General features: G+C 43.8%; 1 protein-coding gene and 1 pseudogene across 1 annotated transcript; one reads left to right on the forward strand and one right to left on the reverse strand.

Moving 5' to 3' along the window:
* The first annotated feature begins 4242 nt into the window (after positions 1-4242).
* LOC104661938 lies at positions 4243-5570 on the forward strand (annotated as a pseudogene).
* Positions 5571-8672: 3102 nt separating this feature from the next.
* Positions 8673-9955, reverse strand: LOC115899909 (glyceraldehyde-3-phosphate dehydrogenase). Its single transcript, XM_030938410.1, has one exon. It carries the CDS (start codon positions 9884-9886, stop codon positions 8879-8881), a length of 1008 nt encoding a protein of 335 aa, XP_030794270.1. The 5' UTR covers positions 9887-9955; the 3' UTR covers positions 8673-8878.
* Positions 9956-19235: the final 9280 nt, after the last annotated feature.

Below are 19235 nucleotides of genomic sequence, written 5' to 3' on the forward strand. Positions count from 1 at the left end.
TCCCTCAGCCTCCCCAACAAAGATCGTGTATCTACTCTAAAAATAGAACACAAATCCTCCATGCTTTTTGGTCATAATCAATATGACTGTTCATAAGGCAATTATTTTAAGTTTAGCAATTTAGCCATAATCCCATTATTGAATTAGGCTTGAAATCTTAGAAACTTCAAGATGTTTATTTGCCTTAGCTCCCTTCTAAGCAAACATCATCCTCCAAGTCTATATCCTCTCCACAGGCCTCATTTCTAACGAGCAATGTTAGCTTACATAGTAGTTTTTGGAAAATGTTTTGGAAAGTATCTATTCTGTTTGAGGAAAACTATGGACTCACTCTCCTCTCTCTCTCTGAAGAATTCTTCTTCTATGACTATTTCCTTTAACTTCAGACTCAAACAATGATTAAAGATGGCAAGAAAAATGCCAGGAGAAAAGCCCATTTAATTGTACTGTTGGAATAATTGTTCCTGACTTCTAGCTTGCCCATTATAATTTTGTAGGGGGGGAAGGAAAAAAATTAGTATCAGACTACAGCAATCTCCAAACAAGCCAAAATTATAATCTGGTGAGTGCCTATTTAAAGTAACAGAATCCAAGGCAACATAAGAGGCTTGATTTTGGCTATGCATGTTATTACCTAAGAGTAGGAGAGAGGGTTATCTAGTAGCGAAAAGCCAGGAGCATGAATCAACCACTTTAGACTTATACTCCCCTTTAGAGTTTACGATGGATAAAATAACTTTATGTCCCTGTGTTTAGCTTCTCTGTCCTTAATATATAAGCAAACTCTCTATCACTCAGCAAAATTGTTGTCTATATAAGCTGAAAAAAATCAAGCTCCTCAAACAGGTTGGTTAGTAAATAAATGGCCCAACACAAAAACGGTAATCTCAGTTTTAAATGTTTTTTTTTTTAATTTTTTAAATTAACAGATAAAATTGTATGTATTTACTGTGTATAACATAATATTTTGAAGTATATATACATGGTATAATGACTAAATCTAGCTGACATATGCATTACCTCTAATCTCAATTTAAATTGGGGCAATCACATTTTTCTTTTACTATTTTTTTTTTTTTTTTTGAGATGGAGTCTCCCTCTGTTGCCCAGTCTGGAGTGCACTGGGACTACAGGCGTGCACCACCACGCCCAGCTAATATTTTTTGTATTTTTAGTAGAGACAAGGTTTCACTGTGTTAGCCAGACTGGTCTCAAACTCTAGACCTCAGGTGCTCTGCCAGCTTCGGCTTTCAAAAGTGCTGGAATTACAGGTGTGAGTCACCTTGTCCGGCCATATTTTTCTTTTTCTATTTTCAATTTTAAAGAATGTATTAAGTAGAGACAGGGCCTCACCATATTGTCCAGGCTGGTCTCCAACTCCTGGGCTCAGACAATCATCCTACCTCTGCCTACCAAAGTCCTGGAATTACAGACGGCAGACGTGAGCCACTGAACTTGCCCCATATTTTTCAAAAGTGAAATTTTGCAGGCACCTGTAGTCCCAGCTACTCAGAAGGCTGATGTGGGAGGATCCCTTGAGGCCAGGAGTTCAAATCCAGCCTGATAACACAGCAAAACCCCATCTCAAAAAGAAAAAAAAAGGCTGGGCACAGTGGCTCATGCCTGTAATCCCAGCACTTTGGGAGGCCAAGGCAGGCAGATCACCTGAGGTCAGGAGTTCAAGACCAGCCTAGCCAACGTGGTGAAACCCTGTCTCTACCAAAAATACAAAAATTATCCAGGTGTGGTGGTGGGCGCCTGTAATCCCAGCTACTTGGGAGGCTGAGGCAGGAGAATTGCTTCAACCCAGGAGGCAGAGATTGCAGTGAGCTGAGATTGCACCACTGCACTCCAGCCTAGGTGACAGGAGGGAAACTTCGTCTCAAAAAAAAAAAAAAAAAAAAGTGAAACCTTTTCTCTAAGGTAGATTATACAGCTGATCCTGAACAACACTAGTTTGAACTGTGTGGGTCTACTTATATACCAATTTTCCTCTGCCTTTGCTGCCCCTGAGACAGCCTGTTCTTCCTCGTCCTCCTCCTCAGCCTACTCAATGTGAAGATGATGAGGATGGAGACCTTCATGAGGAGCCACTTCCACTAAATAAACAGTAAACATACTTTCTCTTCCTTATGATTTTCTTCACATTTTCTTTTACTTAGCTTACTTTATTGTAAGAATACAATATGTAACACATATAACATACAAAATATATGTTAATCGACTGTTTACATTATCCATAGGGCTTGTGCTCTACAGTAGGTTATTAGTAGCTAAATTTTGGGGGAGTCAAAAGTTAAATGCAAATTTTCTACTTGAGGAAGGGTCGGTGCCCCTAACCCCTATGTTGAATATTCAAGAGTCAACTGTAATTCAAGTTATACATTTTAATTTTTTTCTTACACTAGTAAATACCAGACTGAGAGGATTGAAGGTTTGACACATTTCACACATCTTTGCTTGATCTCCTTAGCTTTTATAAACATTATTAAATGTACAGTCCTTTGTGATTAAATTATTATTATACATGTGATATGAAATAGACTTCTGAGCTGGGCATGGTGGCTCATGCCTGTAATCCCAGCAACTCAGGAGGCTGAGGCCAGAGGATCACTTGGGGCCAGGAGTTGCAGAGCAGCTTGGGCAGCATAGCAAGACTCCATCTCTAAAAATTATTTAATTCAATAAGAAAGAATTTTAAATGACTACTAAAAAAATCACAAAAATAATAGCATATTTTAGCCTTTAAAAATTAGTAGAGATTGGGATTCCCGGAGCAAGATGGCCAAATAGGAGCAGCTCCAGCCTCCAGCTGCCAGCGCGAGCAACACAGAGGACGGGTGATTTCTGCATTTTCAACTGAGGTACCGGGTTCATCTCACTGGGGAGTGCCGGACAATCAGTGCTGGTCAGCTGGTGCAGCCTGACCAGTGAGAGCTGAAGCAGGGTGAACCATCGCCTCACCTGGGAAGCACAAGGGGGAAGGGAATCCCTTTTCCTAGCCAAGGGAAACTGAGACACACAACACCTGGAAAATCGGGTAACTCCCACCCTAATACTGCGCCTTACCAAGGGTCTTAGCAAATAGCACACCAGGAGATTATATCCCACACCTGGACAGGAGGGTCCCACGCCCACGGAGCCTGCCTCATTGCTAGCACAGCAGTCTGAGATCTAACTGCAAGGCAGCAGCGAGACTAGGAGAAGGGCACCTGCCATTGCTGAGGCTTAAGTAGGTAAACAAAGCCACCAGGAAGCTCGAACTGGGTGGAGCCCACCGCAGCTCAAGGGGGCCTGCCTGTCTCTGTAGACTCCATCTCTGGGGACAGGGCATAGCTAAACAAAAAGCAGCAGAAACTTCGGCAGAGGTAAATGACCCTGTCTGACAGCTTTGAAGAAAGCAGTGGATCTTCTAGCACAGAGGTTGAGATCTGAGAATGGACAGACTGCCTGCTCAAGTGGGTCCCTGACCCCTGAGTAGCCTAACTGGGATATATCCCCCACTAGATACAGACCAACACCTCACACCTCACACAGCAGGGTACACTCCTGAGACGAAGCCTCCAGAGCAAGAACCAGACAGCAACACTTGCTGTTCAGCAATATTCTATCTTCTGCAGCCTCTGTTGCTGATACCCAGGCAAACAGGGTCTGGAGTGGGCCTCAAGCAATCTCCAACAGACCTACAGCTGAGGGTCCTGACTGTTAGAAGGAAAACTAACAAACAGATAGGACACCTATACCAAAACTCCATCAATTCGTCACCATCATCAAAGACCAACGGCAGATAAAACCACAAAGATGAGAAAAAAGCAGGGCAGAGAAGCTGGAAATTCAAAAAATCAGAGTCATCTCTCCCTCCAAAGGAACGCAGCTTATCGCCAGCAATGGATCAAAGTGGGATGGAGAATGACTTTGACGAGTTGAGAGAAGAAGGCTTCTGTCGATCAAACTTCCCAGAGCTAAAGGAGGAACTACATAACCAGCGCAAAGAAACTAAAAATCTTGAGGAGCTGGCCCAGGGAGGGGGCGATGGCAGGGCCCCGGCGGGGAGCGTGGCCTGCTGCCCCCATCGCGGGCACAGGCGACAAGGCCTGCACGGCGCCCACCCCCATCTAGCACACTGCGGGAAGGCGCAGAGCCAGGGAGAGCGGAGACGGAGGAGAAGAAGGAGGAGGAGGAGAGGCTCATCCAGTGAGGACTGGAAAGTGGGGGCTTTAGGCCCAGGCATCGGAGTAGACCATGGCCTCCAGCCCATGGGGCTGTGTATGTGGCTTTCTGCTGTTGTTGCTGCTGCCACTCCTGGGGACTGGCCCTGCCCTGGGGAGGGGCTTTCCCAGGCCACTTGAAAACTCCAAAACCCCTATGATTCCTGGAGCCCACCCTAAGGGCTCTTTGGGCTCAGAGCCCCACTCGTTTGACATCTTCCTGGACAACCCCAGAGCTGAGAGTCACAGGAACTCTGATGTCCGCCACGCCCCTGCTGACGAGATGCCTGAGAAGCCTGTAGCCTCTCCCCTTGGCCCAGCCCTGTACGGGCCCAAAGCAGCCCAAGGGGCTCAGAGAGAATGACCCCCAGTAACTGATGACCTCCAGATGGCTCGAGGACAAAGCTCCCATGGCTGGACAGGACCTCTGGATTCACAAGAGCTTCTGGAGCAAGAAGCAGTGGCTCCACACTCAGTGGGCCACCCTCTTCTCACTTTCATCCCCACAACTCCCAGACTTCAACTCAGGGTAGCCACAGTTCCTCCCTCCCTGCAGCATGGAGGCCAACAGGGACATCAGCCACCTAGAGATGAGGGTCTGAAGGCCAAAACCAAGAGCAGGGTCCCACCCACTTCTCCCTCAGACTACCAGGGCCCACCCCACACCCTTGTTCCCCACTCAGGTACTGTCAAGAGGCCAGTCCTGGAAGGACAGGGTGGGTTTGAGGAACACGTCCAGAAGGCAGCTCAAGGCCCCCTCTTCACCCAGCAGGATCCAGCAGCCTCTGATGTTGGCTCAGTACCCCAGTTGAGGTGGTGTACTCTCAGGAGCCAGGGGCCCAGCCAGGCTTGGCATTGGCCAGAAGCCTTCCTCCTGCTGAGGACCTGCTGGTTGAGACCCCCAAGAGGGCTGGAGCTGAGGTGTCCTGGGAAGTCAGCTCCCCGAGTCCGCTGCCCAAGCAGGTTGACCTCCCTGATGCTAAGGATTCACCAGGACCCCAGCCCATGGATCTGCCTGCCTCAGAGGCTCCTGATGGGCCGTCCAAGCCAGAGATAGCAGCAATGAATGGAGCAGACCCCATCTCCCCCCAGCGGGTGAGAGGAGCCGTGGAGGCCCCAGGCACCCCCAAGCCCCTCATCCCTGGTCCCTCAGACCCTAGCCCAGCTGCAAACCGAACAGAGAGCCCCATGGGGGCCCTGCAGCCAGGTGAGGGCATGGCTGGGGTGTGGGGAGAGGGAGTGCTCTGTCCAGTAACTGAGAACCTCTGTTGGGGGTGTGTGAGGGGTGGAGGGCCCAGGGCCTCCTTCAAACAACCTAAAGTAATAAATTCATACTCACTGGGAAAAAAAAAAAGAAACTAAAAATCTTGAAAAAAGAATGGAAGAATGGATAACTAGAATAATCAATGCAGAGAAGGCCATAAACGAACCGACAGAGATAAAAACCATGACACAAGAAATACGTGACAAATGCACAAGCTTCAATAACTGACTCGATCAACTGGAAGAAAGAGTATGAATGATTGAAGATCAAATGAATGAAATGAAGTGAGAAGTCTAGAGAAAAAAGAGGAAAAAGAAATGAACAAAGCCTCCAAGAAATATGGGATTATGTGAAAAGACCAAATCTATGTCTGATTGGTGTGCCTGAAAGTGAGGGGGAAAATGGAACCAAGTTGGAAAACACTCTTCAGGATATCATCCAGGAGAACTTCCCCAACCTAGTAAGGCAGGCCAACATTCAAATTCAGGAAATACAGAGAACGTCACAAAGATACTCCTCGAGAAGAGCAACTCCAAGACACATAATTGTCAGATTCACCAAAGTTGAAATGAAGGAAAAAATCTTAAGGGCAGCCAGAGAGAAATGTTGGGTTACCCACAAAGGGAAGCCCATCAGACTAACAGCAGACCTCTCGGCAGAAACTCTCCAAGCCAGAAGAGAGTGGGGGCCAATATTCAACATTCTTAAAGAAAAGAATTTTCAACCCAGAATTTCATATCCAGCCAAACTAAGTTTCATAAGTGAAGGAGAAATAAAATCCTTTACAGACAAGCAAATGCTTAGAGATTTTGTCACCACCAGGCCTGCCTTACAAGAGACCCTGAAGGAAGCACTAAATATGGAAAGGAACAATCGGTACCAGCCATTGCAAAAACATGCCAAAATGTAAAGGCCATCGATGCTAGGAAAAAACTGCATCAACTAACGAGCAAAATAACCAGCTAATATCACAATGACAGGATCAAGTTCACACATAACAATATTAACCTTAAATGTAAATGGACTAAATGGTCCAATTAAAAGACACAGACTGGCAAATTGGATAAAGAGTCAAGACCCATCAGTTTGCTGTATTCAGGAGACCCATCTCACATGCAGAGACACACATAGGCTCAAAATAAAGGGATGGAGGAAGATCTACCAAGCAAATGGAGAACAAAAAAAAAAGCAGAGGTTGCAATCCTAGTCTCTGATAAAACAGACTTTAAACCATCAAAGATCAAAAGAGACAAAGAAAGCCATTACATAATGGTAAAGGGATCAATCAACAGGAAGAGCTAACTATCCTAAATATATATGGACCCAATACAGGAGCACCCAGATTCATAAAGCAAGTCCTTAGAGACTTACAAAGAGACTTAGACTCCCATACAATAATAATGGGAGACTTCAACACCCCACTGTCAACATTAGACAGATCAATGAGACAGAAAGTTAACAAGGATATCCAGGAATCGAACTCACCTCTGCACCAACCAGACCTAATAGACATCTACAGAACTCTCCACCCCAAATCAACAGAATATACATTCTTCTCAGCACCACATCGCACTTATTCCAAAATTGACCACATAGAAGTAAAGCACTCCTCAGCAAATGTAAAAGAACAGAAATTATAACAAACTGTCTCTCAGACCACAGTGCAATCAAACTAGAACTCAGGACTAAGAAACTCAATCAAAACTGCTCAACTACATGGAAACTGAACAACCTGCTCCTGAATGACTACTGGGTACATAACGAAATGAAGGCAGAAATAAAGATGTTCTTTGAAACCAATGAGAACAAAGATACAACATACCAGAATCTCTGGGACACATTTAAAGCAGTGTGTAGAGGGAAATTTATAGCACTAAATGCCCACAAGAGAAAGCTGGAAAGATCTAAAATGGACACCCTAACATCACAATGAAAAGAACTAGAGAAGCAAGAGCAAACACATTCAAAAGCTAGCACAAGGCAAGAAATAACTCAGAGCAGAACTGAAGGAGATAGAGACACAAAAAACCCTCCAAAAAATCAATGAATCCAGGAGCTGGTTTTTTGAAAAGATCAACAAAATTGATAGACCACTAGCAAGACTAATAAAGAAGAAAAGAGAGAAGCATCAAATAGACACAATAAAAAATGATAAAGGGGATATCACCACCGACCCCACAGAAATACAGACTACCGTCAGAGAATACTATAAACACCTCTACGCAAATAAACTAGAAAACCTAGAAGAAATGGAAAATTTCCTGGACACTTACACTCTCCCAAGACTAAACCAGGAAGAAGTTGAATCCCTGAATAGACCAATAGCAGGCTCTGAAATTGAGGCAATAATTAATAGCCTACCAACCAAAAAAAGTCCAGGACCAGACGGATTCACAGCCGAATTCTACCAGAGGTACAAGGAGGAGCTGGTACAATTCCTTCTGAAACTATTCCAATCGATAGAAAAAGAGGGAATCCTCCCTAACTCATTTTATGAGGCCAACATCATCCTGATACCAAAACCTGGCAGAGACACAACAAAATAAGAGAATTTAGACCAATATCCCTGACGAACATCGATGCAAAAATCCTCAGTAAAATACTGGCAAACCAAATCCAGCAGCACATCAAAAAGCTTATCCACCATGATCAAGTGGGCTTCATCCCTAGGATGCAAGGTTGGTTCAACATACACAAATCAATAAATGTAATCCAGCATATAAACAGAACCAAAGACAAAAACCTCATGATTATCTCAATAGATGCAGAAAAGGCCTTTGAAAAAATTCAACAGCCCTTCCTGCTAAAAACTCTCAATAAATTTGGTACTGATGGAATGTATCTCAAAATAATAAGAGCTATTTATGACAAACCCACAGCCAATATCATACTGAATGGGCAAAAACTGGAAACATTCCCTTTGAAAACTGGCACAAGACAGGGATGCCCTCTCTCACCACTCCTTTTCAACATATTGTTGGAAGCTCTGGCTAGGGCAATCAGGCAAGAGAAAGAAATAAAGGGTATTCAATTAGGAAAAGAAGTCAAATTGTCCCTGTTTGCAGACGACATGATTGTATATTTAGAAAACCCCATTGTCTCAGCCCAAAATCTCCTTAAGCTGATAAGCAACTTCAGCAAAGTCTCAGGATAAAAAATTAATGTGCAAAAATCACAAGCATTCTTTTTTTTTTTTTTTTTTTTTTTTTGGCTGAGCACAGGGGATTTTATTGATGGTACACGTCAAAGTGGGGCTCCCTAGGCCCCTCCCCTCTTCAAGGGGTCTACATGGAAACTGTGAGGGGAGATTCAGTGTGGCGGGGGACTGAGTGTGGCAGGGACTCCCCAGCAGTGAGGGCCTCTCTCTTCCTCTTGTGCTCTCGCTGGGGCTGGTGGTCCAGGGGTCTTACTCCTTGGAGGCCATGTGGGCCATGAGGTCCACCACCCTGTTGCTGTAGCCAAATTCGTTGTCATACCAGGAAATGAGCTTGACGAAGTGGTCGTTGAGGGCAATGCCAGCCCCAGCGTCGAAGGTGGAAGAGTGGGTGTCGCTGTTGAAGTCGGAGGAGACCACCTGGTGCTCAGTGTAGCCCAGGATGCCCTTGAGGGGGCCCTCCGACGCCTGCTTCACCACCTTCTTGATGTCATCATATTTGGCAGGTTTTTCCAGACGGCAGGTCAGGTCCACCACTGACACGTTGGCAGTGGGGACACGGAAGGCCATGCCAGTGAGCTTCCCGTTCAGCTCAGGGATGACCTTGCCCACAGCCTTGGCAGCGCCAGTAGAGGCAGGGATGATGTTCTGGAGAGCACCGCGGCCATCACGCCACAGTTTCCCGGAGGGGCCATCCACAGTCTTCTGGGTGGCAGTGATGGCATGGACTGTGGTCATGAGTCCTTCCACGATACCAAAGTTGTCATGGATGACCTTGGCCAGGGGTGCTAAGCAGTTGGTGGTGCAGGAGGCGTTGCTGACGATCTTGAGGCTGTTGTCGTACTTCTCATGGTTCACACCCATGACGAACATGGGGGCGTCCGCAGAGGGGGCGGAGATGATGACTCTTTTGGCTCCCCCCTGCAAATGAGCCCCAGCCTTCTCCGTGGTGGTGAAGACGCCAGTGGACTCCACGACGTACTCAGCGCCAGCATCGCCCCACTTGATTTTGGAGGGATCTCGCTCCTGGAAGATGGTGATGGGGCTTCCATTGATGACAAGCTTCCCGTTCTCAGCCTTCACGGTGCCATGGAACTTGCCGTGGGTGGAATCGTACTGGAACATGTAAACCATGTAGTTGAGATCAATGAAGGGGTCATTGATGGCAACAATATCTACTTTACCAGAGTTAAAAGCAGCCCTGGTGACCAGGCGCCCAATACGACCAAATCCGTTGACTCCGACCTTCACCTTCCCCATGGTGTCTCAGGGATGCGCTGGCGATGCAAAAGAAGATGCGGCTGACTCTCGAACAGGAGGAGCAGAGAGACAAGCATTCTTATACACCAGTAACAGACAAGCAGAGAGCCAAATCAGGAATGAACTTCCATTCACAATTGCTTCAAAGAGAATAAAATACCTAGGAATCCAACTTACAAGGGATGTAAAGGACCTCTTCAAGGAGAACTACAAATCACTACTCAGTGAAATAAAAGAGGATACAAACACATGGAAGAACATACCATGCTCATGGATAGGAAGAATCAATATCGTGAAAATGGCCATACTGCCCAAGGTAGTTTATAGATTCAATGCCATCCCCATCAAGCTACCAATGACTTTCTTCACAGAATTGGAAAAAACTGCTTTAAAGTTCATATGGAACCAAAAAAGACCCTGCATTGCCAAGACAATCCTAAGTCAAAAGAACAAAGCTGGAGGCATCACACTTCCTGACTTCAAACTATACTACAAGGCTACAGTAACCAGAACAGCATGGTACTGGTACCAAAACAGAGATATAGACCAGAGCCCTCAGAAATAATACCACACATCTACAGCCATCTGATCTTTGACAAACCTGACAAGAAATGGGGAAAGGATTCCCTATTTAATAAGTGGTGTGGGAAAATTGACTAGCCATAAGCAGAAAGCTGAAACTGGATCCTTTCCTTACTCCTTATACAAAAATTAATTCAAGATGGATTAGAGACTTAAATGTTAGACCTAAAACCATAAAAACCCTAGAAGAAAACCTAGGTAATACCATTCAGGACATAGGCATGGGTAAGGACTTCATGTCTAAAATACCAAAAGCAATGCAACAAAAGCCAAAATTGACAAATGGGATCTAATTAAACTAAAGAGCCTCTGCACAGCAAAAGAAACCACCACCAGAGTGAACAGGCAACCTACAGAATGGGAGAACATTTTTGCAATCTACTCATCTGACAAAGGCCTAATATCCAGAACCTACAAAGAACTCAAACAAATTTACAAGAAAAAAACAACCCCATTAAAAAGTGGGCACAGGATATGAACAGACATTTCTCAAAAGAAGACATTCATACAGCCAACAGACACATGAAAAATGTTCATCATCACTCGCCATCAGAGAAATGCAAATCAAAACCACAATGAGATACCATCTCACACCAGTTAGAATGGCAATCATTAAAAAATCAGGAAACAACAGGTGCTGGAGAGGATGTGGAGAAATAGGAACACTTTTACCCTGTTGGTGGGGTTGTAAACTAGTTCAACCATTGTGGAAAACAGTACGGCGATTCCTCAAGGATCTAGAACTAGAAATACCATATGACCCAGCCATTGCATTACTGGGTATATACCCAAAGGATTATAAATCATGCTGCTATAAAGACACATGTACACATATGTTTATTGCGGCACTATTCACAATAGCAAAGACTTGGAATCAACCCAAATGTCCATCAGTGACAGACTGGATTAAGAAAATGTGGCACATATACACCATGGAATACTATGCAGCCATAAAAAAGGATGAGTTCATGTCCTTTGTAGGGACATGGGTGCAGCTGGAAACCATCATTCTCAGCAAACTTTCACAAGAATAGAAAACCAAACACCGCATGTTCTCACTCATAGGTGGGAATTGAACAATGAGACCACTTGGACATGGGAAGGGGAACATCACACACCGGGGCCTATTATGGGGAGCGGGGAGGGTGGAGGACTGGCATTGGGATTTGTAACGGATATAAATGACGAGTTGATGGGTGCTGATGAGTTGATGGGTGCAGCACACCAACATGGCACATGTATACATATGTAACAAACCTGCATGTTGTGCACATGTACCCTAGAACTTAAAGTATAATAAAAAAAAAAAATTAGTAGAGATCGGGTGCAGGGTCTCACGCCTGCAATCCCAGCACTTTGGGAGGCTGATGTGGGAGGATCACTTGAGGCTAGGAGTTTGAGACCAGCCTGGGCAACATAGTGAGAACCCTTCTCAACAAAAAATACAAAATCTAGCCAGGTTTGTTGGCACATGCCTGTAGTCCCAGCTACCTGGGAGGCTGAGATGGGAGATGTAGAAAGTAAAAAGTTCCTCTTCAAAGTTTCCCGTCTTGTTAAAGAATAAATCATAAGTATTAGAAATAATAGTTTATTTTAAAGACTAACTTCCTTCAAGCCTCCTTGCTTTATGCTAATAACTCTTTGTTAAGCCCTATCCTATGTAGCTGCTAGATATAAGGGAATGAGTACATTCTATGTCTTTGTACTTTGACCAAGATATTTGTTTCCTTTCCTAAGCAACTTCCTCTTTTTCTTTGTTCTCCCTTGCTTTTACCTATTTAGGAAAGTTTTAAGTTATTAGCCAGTCAGGTTTAGTTTAGATTGTGAGGTCCGGCGCCAGTCAATGGAGACAGGACACATTAGCAGGGACAAGCTGGTAAGGAATAAAAATTGCTTCCCTCCTTTGTTCAGGTGTGCTCTTGCCATTGTTCCATCTGCGAGGAACACCCTTTCTGCAGAAAGTAAAATTGATTTGCTGAGGGAACTTTTTGTCTAAATGCTGATTTTTCCTTGTGGTACCGAGGAACAATCATTCTATTTCTAAATAAACATTTTACTTCTAGGCCGGGCACGGTGGCTCACGCCTATAATCCCAGCACTTTGGGAGGCCGAGGTGGGTCGATCACGAGGTGAGGAGATCGAGACCATCCTGGCTAACACAGTGAAACCCCCATCTCTACTAAAATACAAAAAGTTAGCCGGGCATGGTGGCGGACGCCTGTAGTCCCAGCTGCTTGGGAGGCTGAGGCAGGAGAATGGCATGAACCTGGGAGGCAGAGGCCTGGCAACAGAGCGAGACTCCGTCTCAAAAATAAATAAATAAATAAATAAACATTTTACTTCTAACAGGAGGATTGCTTGAGCCTGGAAGATCAAAGCTGCAGTGAGCCATGATTGTTTCACTGCACTCCAGCCTGGGCATCACAATGAGACTTTATCTCAAGAAAATAAAAAATAAATGAAAATACATAAAAATGAAAAACAAATGAATAGAGAAAATTATAGGCAACGCTCAGACATGAGTTTTGAAATTTTAAGTTATTAAGAACGTAAAATTCAAAAAAAAGAACATAAAATTCAAGCTTAGAATACCCACTTAAGCCTTTTTATAAATTCCCTTTCTACAAATCTATTATAGTTATCTATAAACTGAATCCATTATAATTACCAGTGAAAGAGTGAAGAATATCTTACTTAGGGATATATACTATATAAGGTATAGCTAGAAATTTTAAAATATGCTGGAGCCACCTTTTCAACATTGTTAGGTAAAAAGTGAGTTCTGGAGATGCCTCTAAGACAAAATATGGCCAGATTAAAATAAAGAAATAAGACAATAATAGAATTTAAAATGTTTAACTTTTAAAAAGTTACCAAAAAATGGAAAGCTTATAAGGTTAATATCTGAATTTAGCCACTAAAATATTGTCTGTTTTGTAATGTATTTTAAAATGTTATCACTGGCTACAGGCAGGCATTAGCTACACAAACGTAGCAATTAATGTAACAGCAGTTGAGTGTTGAGGCCAAATTAGAGGGAATTATTTATTCTTGTTGCTAAGATTGGAAGTGTATAGGAGGCACCCAGAAGCTACCATAAAAGAGGTTATGGTTAAATACACACTACTTTTTATATTCATATTGAAACATACAATTTCACAAAATCCTTTCAAGATAAGCAACCCTAAAGCAAGTGAAAGGTAGAAAACAATTGCAATCTCATGTCTGTTTTGAAAAAACCTCAAATAACTATTGAGCTTTTTTTCTTAAACTTTTTGTTACAGAAATTTCCAAACACACACAAAATAGAATAGAATAATGAGCCCCCATGTATCTATTACCCAGATTCAACGTTTATCAACATATGGCAACATTTATCAACATATGGCCAATCAATTTCATTTACAACCCCACTGCTCTCACCCCCTGCACACTAGACACTTAAAATCAACTGTTGGTCAGGGCATGGTGGCTCATGCCTGTAATCCCAGCACTTTGGAAGGTCGAGGCGGGTGGATCACTTGCGGTCAAGAGTTGGAGACCGGTCTGGCCAACATGGTGAAACCCTGTCTCTACTAAAATACAAAAATTCAGCAGGCATGGTGGTGTGTGCCTGTAATCCCAGCTACTCAGGAGGCTGAGGCAGGAGAATTCTTGAATCCAGGAGGCAGAGGTTGCAGTGAGCCGAGATTGTGCCACCACATTTCAACCTGGACTATAGAACGAGACTCTGTTTCAAATAAATAAATAAATAAATAAATAAATAAATAAATAAATAAAAAATAGGCCAGGCACGGTGGCTCACGCCTGTAATCCCAGCACTTTGGGAGGCCAAGGCGGGCTGATCATGAGGTCAGGAGATCGAGACCATCCTGGCTAACATGGTGAAACCCTGTCTCTACTAAAAATACTAAAAATTAGCTGGGCGTGGTGGCGGGCGCCTGTAATCCCAACACTTTGGGAGGCCGAGGCGGGTGGATCACAAGGTCAGGAGATCGAGGTCATCCTGGCTAACACAGTGCAACCCCGTCTCTACTAAAAATACAAAAAATTAGCCAGGCGTGGTGGCGGGCGCCTGTAGTCCCAGCTACTCGGGAGGCTGAGGCAGGAGAATGGCATGAGCCCGGGAGGTGGAGCTTGCAGTGAGCCGAGATCGTGCCACTGCACTCCAACCTGGGTGACAGAGCAAGACTCTGTCTCAAAAATAAATAAATAAATAAATAATGAGTTAAAAATTAAAAAATTTAATTAGAAAAATAAATTGAAAAATCAACTGTCAGGCCAGGCATGATGACTCATGCCTGTAATCCCAGCGTTTTGGGAGCCCAAGGCAGGCAGATGACTTGAGGTCAGGAGTTCCAGACCAGCCTGGCCAATATGGTGAAACCCTGTTTCTACTAAAAATACAAAAATTAGCCAGGCGTGGTGGCAGGCACCTGTAATCCCAGCTACTCAGAAGGCTGAGGCAGAAGAATCACTTGAACCTGGGAGGAAGAGGTTGCAGTGAGCCAAGATGGACCCACTGCACTCCAGCCTGGGCAACAGAGCAAGACTCTGTCTCAAAAAAAAAAAAAAAAAAAAAAATCAACTCTCAGATATCACATCAGGTCATTCCATCAGAAAATACTGTGGTATGTATATCTAGGAGATAAAACTCTTTTTGTGTTTTCAAGGCACAATCAGAATTCCAGTGTCACATCTACAAAAAAATGAACCCCTTAATATCACATAACGTACAGTCGGTAGTATTGAAAGTCTTACTGGTCAGACACAGTGGGTCATGCATGTAATCCCAGCACTTTAGGAGTCCTAGGTGGGAGGATCACTTGAGTCCTGGAGTTCAAGACCAGCCTGGGTGACCCTATCTCTACAAAAAAAAATGTAAAATAAAAATAAAAAAAATAAGTCTTACTTATAGTCACATAGCTTAGATAATATTTAGTAGTAATATAAAATGTTTTCAGATTGAGCTATATAGGAATCTAAATTTTTTAGGTTATTTCCTTGTAATACTTGAACCGTTTTGTTGTATTAAAATTACACTAAAATGAACATGTAAACCACTTTCCCATGTTTAACAGATAGGCTGGCTAATTTTATCCAAGTACTAGGAATGTAGCAAGTTGATTACAGGACAAGAAACAGCGAAACTGAAATCCAACTTCTCTGCTTTTGGAAATAACCTCTCTGAATTCAGAAAAGGAGTAATATCTCAACAGCCTACTTGCTAAAGCCATGACGACTTTTCAACCGGTTTGTACTGCTATTGTTGTACTTAATGTTAAAATATTACAATTCTTCTGAAAAGGTTGGTAACCAGCTACTACACTGTACCCCCAACCCCAACCTACCAGATTCTCTTCCCCCACTCCCCAAACCCTGACTTCTCTGGCCCTGGGGAGAGTAGGCCTGGGCTCCCCACTCCACATCCCTCTTCACATGGCATCTGCATGTGGTCTGTACAGCATGGTAGTTGGACTTCTTAAGTGCAGGTCAGGATTCCCAAGAGCAAAATGTGGAAGATACCAGTCTTTCCAATACTTAAGCTTGGACCTAGCACAGCATCACTTCTGCCATATTTTATTGGTTAATAGAGTCACAAGGCCAGCCCAGATTCAAGGAACTATACTGGGGCCTGCATACCAGAAGTGTTTCATGGGGTCAAGGGAGGTGGAGGTAATCAATGAAACTGGCAAGCACACCATACCAAGGTTCAGTATATTTTACCTATTGTATGACTATCTGGCAGCTGAGAAGAAAAGAAATACTCTAAATGGCTCAGCTGTATTGCAAATTATAGCATCTTTCCTAATATAGAGTTGTACAAACTAGAGTAGAAAGGGCTTATGAACTGCTTTGAATATAGGAGTCTTTGCAGCAACTTGATCAAAAAGCACACACCTAGATATGGAAATATTTTGTTATACAAACTCTTTGTAGATATACTCATTATAATGAAATTTCCAAGCTGGGTATAGTGGCTCACGACTGTAATCTCAGCACTTTAGGAGGCCGAGGCGGCCAGATTGCTTGAGTTCAGGAGTTCAAGACCAGCCTGGGCAACATGGCAAGACCCCATCTCTGGCCAGGCGCGGTGGCTTACGCCTGTAATCCCAGCACTTTGGGAGGCCGAGGCGGGTGGATCATGAGGTCAGGAGATTAAAACCATCCTGGCTACACAGTGAAACCCCATCCCTACTAAAAATACAAAAAATTAGCTGGGCATGGTAGCATGCGCCTGTAGTCCCAGCTACTCAGGAGGCTGAGGCAGGAGAATGGTGTAAACATGGGAGGCAGAGCTTGCAGTGAGCCAAGTTCGCACCACTGCACTCCAGCCTGGGTGACAGAGCAAGACTCTATCTCAAAACAAAAACAAAAACAAAAACAAAAACAAAAACAAAAACAAAACAAAACAAGAAAACCCATCTCTAAAAAAAAGAAAAAAAAAGAGACCACTTCTCTACAAAAAATTTTTTTCAAATTAGTCGGGTGTGGTGGCGTATGCCTGTAATCCCAGCTACTTTGGAAGCTGAGGCAGTAAGATTGCTGGAGCCCAGGAATTCAAGGCTACAGTGAGCTATGATCACCATGCACTCCAACTAGGGTGACAACATTAGACACTGTCAGAAGAAAGAAAGAAAAGAAAGAAAGAGAAAGAGAGAGAGAGAAAGAAAGAGGAAAAGAAAGAAAGAAAGAAAGAAAGATCTATTCTCTTAACCAGACAGACAGCATAGTGTAGTAGTTAAGTACAGGACTCTGGAGGCTGCCTATCTGGGTTTGAGTCCTACCTGGGCTGCTTACTAGCTAGTGGTCTTGGTTTCTTAATCTCCTCGTGCTTCAGTCTCCTCACCTGCAAAATGAGAATGGTGATAATAGGACCTACATTAGGGATGTGATACTGTGAAATATTTATTTGGTCTTCCTCCCATCTCCTGGCATAAAATCTTTGGAATCTCCTAAGTGATAAGTGTCTTTTTGTAACCCAATGAGTCGACTGATGGCTGGCAGCCCCCAGGTGGCTTCAGGATGGAGGTTGGGCACATAAAAGACCAAGACAAAATTAGAGAGTTATGATTTTCAGCCTTATCCAACTTCTGGGAAGGGGAAGGGGCTGAAGGTTAAGTTGATCACTGATGGCCAATGATGTAATCAATCATGCCTACATAGTGAAACCTCCGTAAAAACCCCAAAGGACATAAAAACCCCAAAGGTCTGATTGGGGGAGCTTCTGGATAGCTGAACATATGGAGGTTCCTGGAGGGTGCCCCTCACCCCCTGTAGGGCATGGAAGCTCTATGCCCCTTCCCATACCTTGCCATATGCATCCTTTCAACTACCCTTTATAAATTTTTTTTTTTTTTTGAGACGGAGTCTTGCTCTATCGGCAAGCTGGAGTGCAGTGGCACAATCTTGGCTCACTGCAACCTCCAACTCCTTGGCTAAAGGTGAGTTGAACCAGGTGCGTGCCACCATGCCCAGCCAATTTTTTTTTTTTTTTGTAGAGATGGGGTTTCACCATATTGGCCAGAATGGTCTTGATTTCTTGACCTCATGATCCACCCACCTTGGCCTCCCAAAGTTCTGGGATTATAGGCATGAGCTACGGAGCCTGGCCTTTTTATTTTTTATTTTTTATTTTTATTTCTTAGACAGAGCCTTGCTCTGTCACCCAGGCTGGAGTGCAGTGGTGCAATCTTGGCTCACTGCAACCTCTGCCTCCCTGTTCAAGCGATTCTCCTGCCTCAGCCTCCCGAGTAACCGGGATCACGGTCACCTGCCAATAATATTCTTTATAACAAACTGATAAATGTAGATATGTGTTTCCCTGAGCTCTGTGAACAGCTCTAGCAAATAAATCCCCCAAGAAGGGGGCCATGGAACCCCGATTTATAGTTGGTAGGTCAGAAGCACAGGCAAAACCACCTGGGGCTTGCAATTGCATTGGAAGTGGGACTGAGTCCTAAGCCTATGGCATCCAACACTATCTCCAAGTAGATAGTGTAAGAATTGGATTGGATTAGAGGACACGCCCCCCTCCCCACTCTACCACCACCACCCAGCTAGTGTCCATTGCAGAATTTTTTTTAGACAGGGTCTTGCTCTGTCACCCAGGCTGGAGTGCAGTGGCATGATCAAGGCTTACTGCAGCCTATCAACCTCTCAGACTCAAGAGGTAATCCCACCACAGCATCCCTACCTGGGACCACAGGCGCACTCCCCTTGCCCTTCCACCTAATTTTTTAATTTCTTGCTGGTGGAGAGAAACTTCCACACATTTGTTCACAAAAGTCTTCTGTGTTGATTGTTACCATGTGAGAGCAGAGGAAAAACTGTTTTTTCTACTCAGTGGGTTATTGATAACTAAATTAGTTAATGTCTATAAAGTACAGGATAATGCCAAAGAGTAACTACTACTAGGTAAGCATTTATTAAATGAAACACCAATTTCAGGTTTAAAAAAAAACCTGAAATGTTGATTCTATTGAATAAAAAGTATAGGAGGTTGTTTTTTTGGATTAAGTTTCTGTACTAGGCCCCAACAGACAGAACCAAAAATCAAAATAGAGTCACTCATGCTAAAGTTCTGTCACCAAACTTAAATAAGTTGTTATCTGATCTTCAGAGTGAGACCGGTGGGCTGGGAGAAGTTCCCAAACACTGATGAAAACTCGACCCAGGCCAGTGTGCAGGCTCCTGATACCATGATGAGAAGGCATTCAAGGATGAGTCAGAAAATGGTGGAAGTACGGAGATTTATTGCAAAGTA

Source organism: Rhinopithecus roxellana, chromosome 10, assembly GCF_007565055.1.
Source record: "Rhinopithecus roxellana isolate Shanxi Qingling chromosome 10, ASM756505v1, whole genome shotgun sequence".
NCBI classification, from domain to species: domain Eukaryota; kingdom Metazoa; phylum Chordata; class Mammalia; order Primates; family Cercopithecidae; genus Rhinopithecus; species Rhinopithecus roxellana.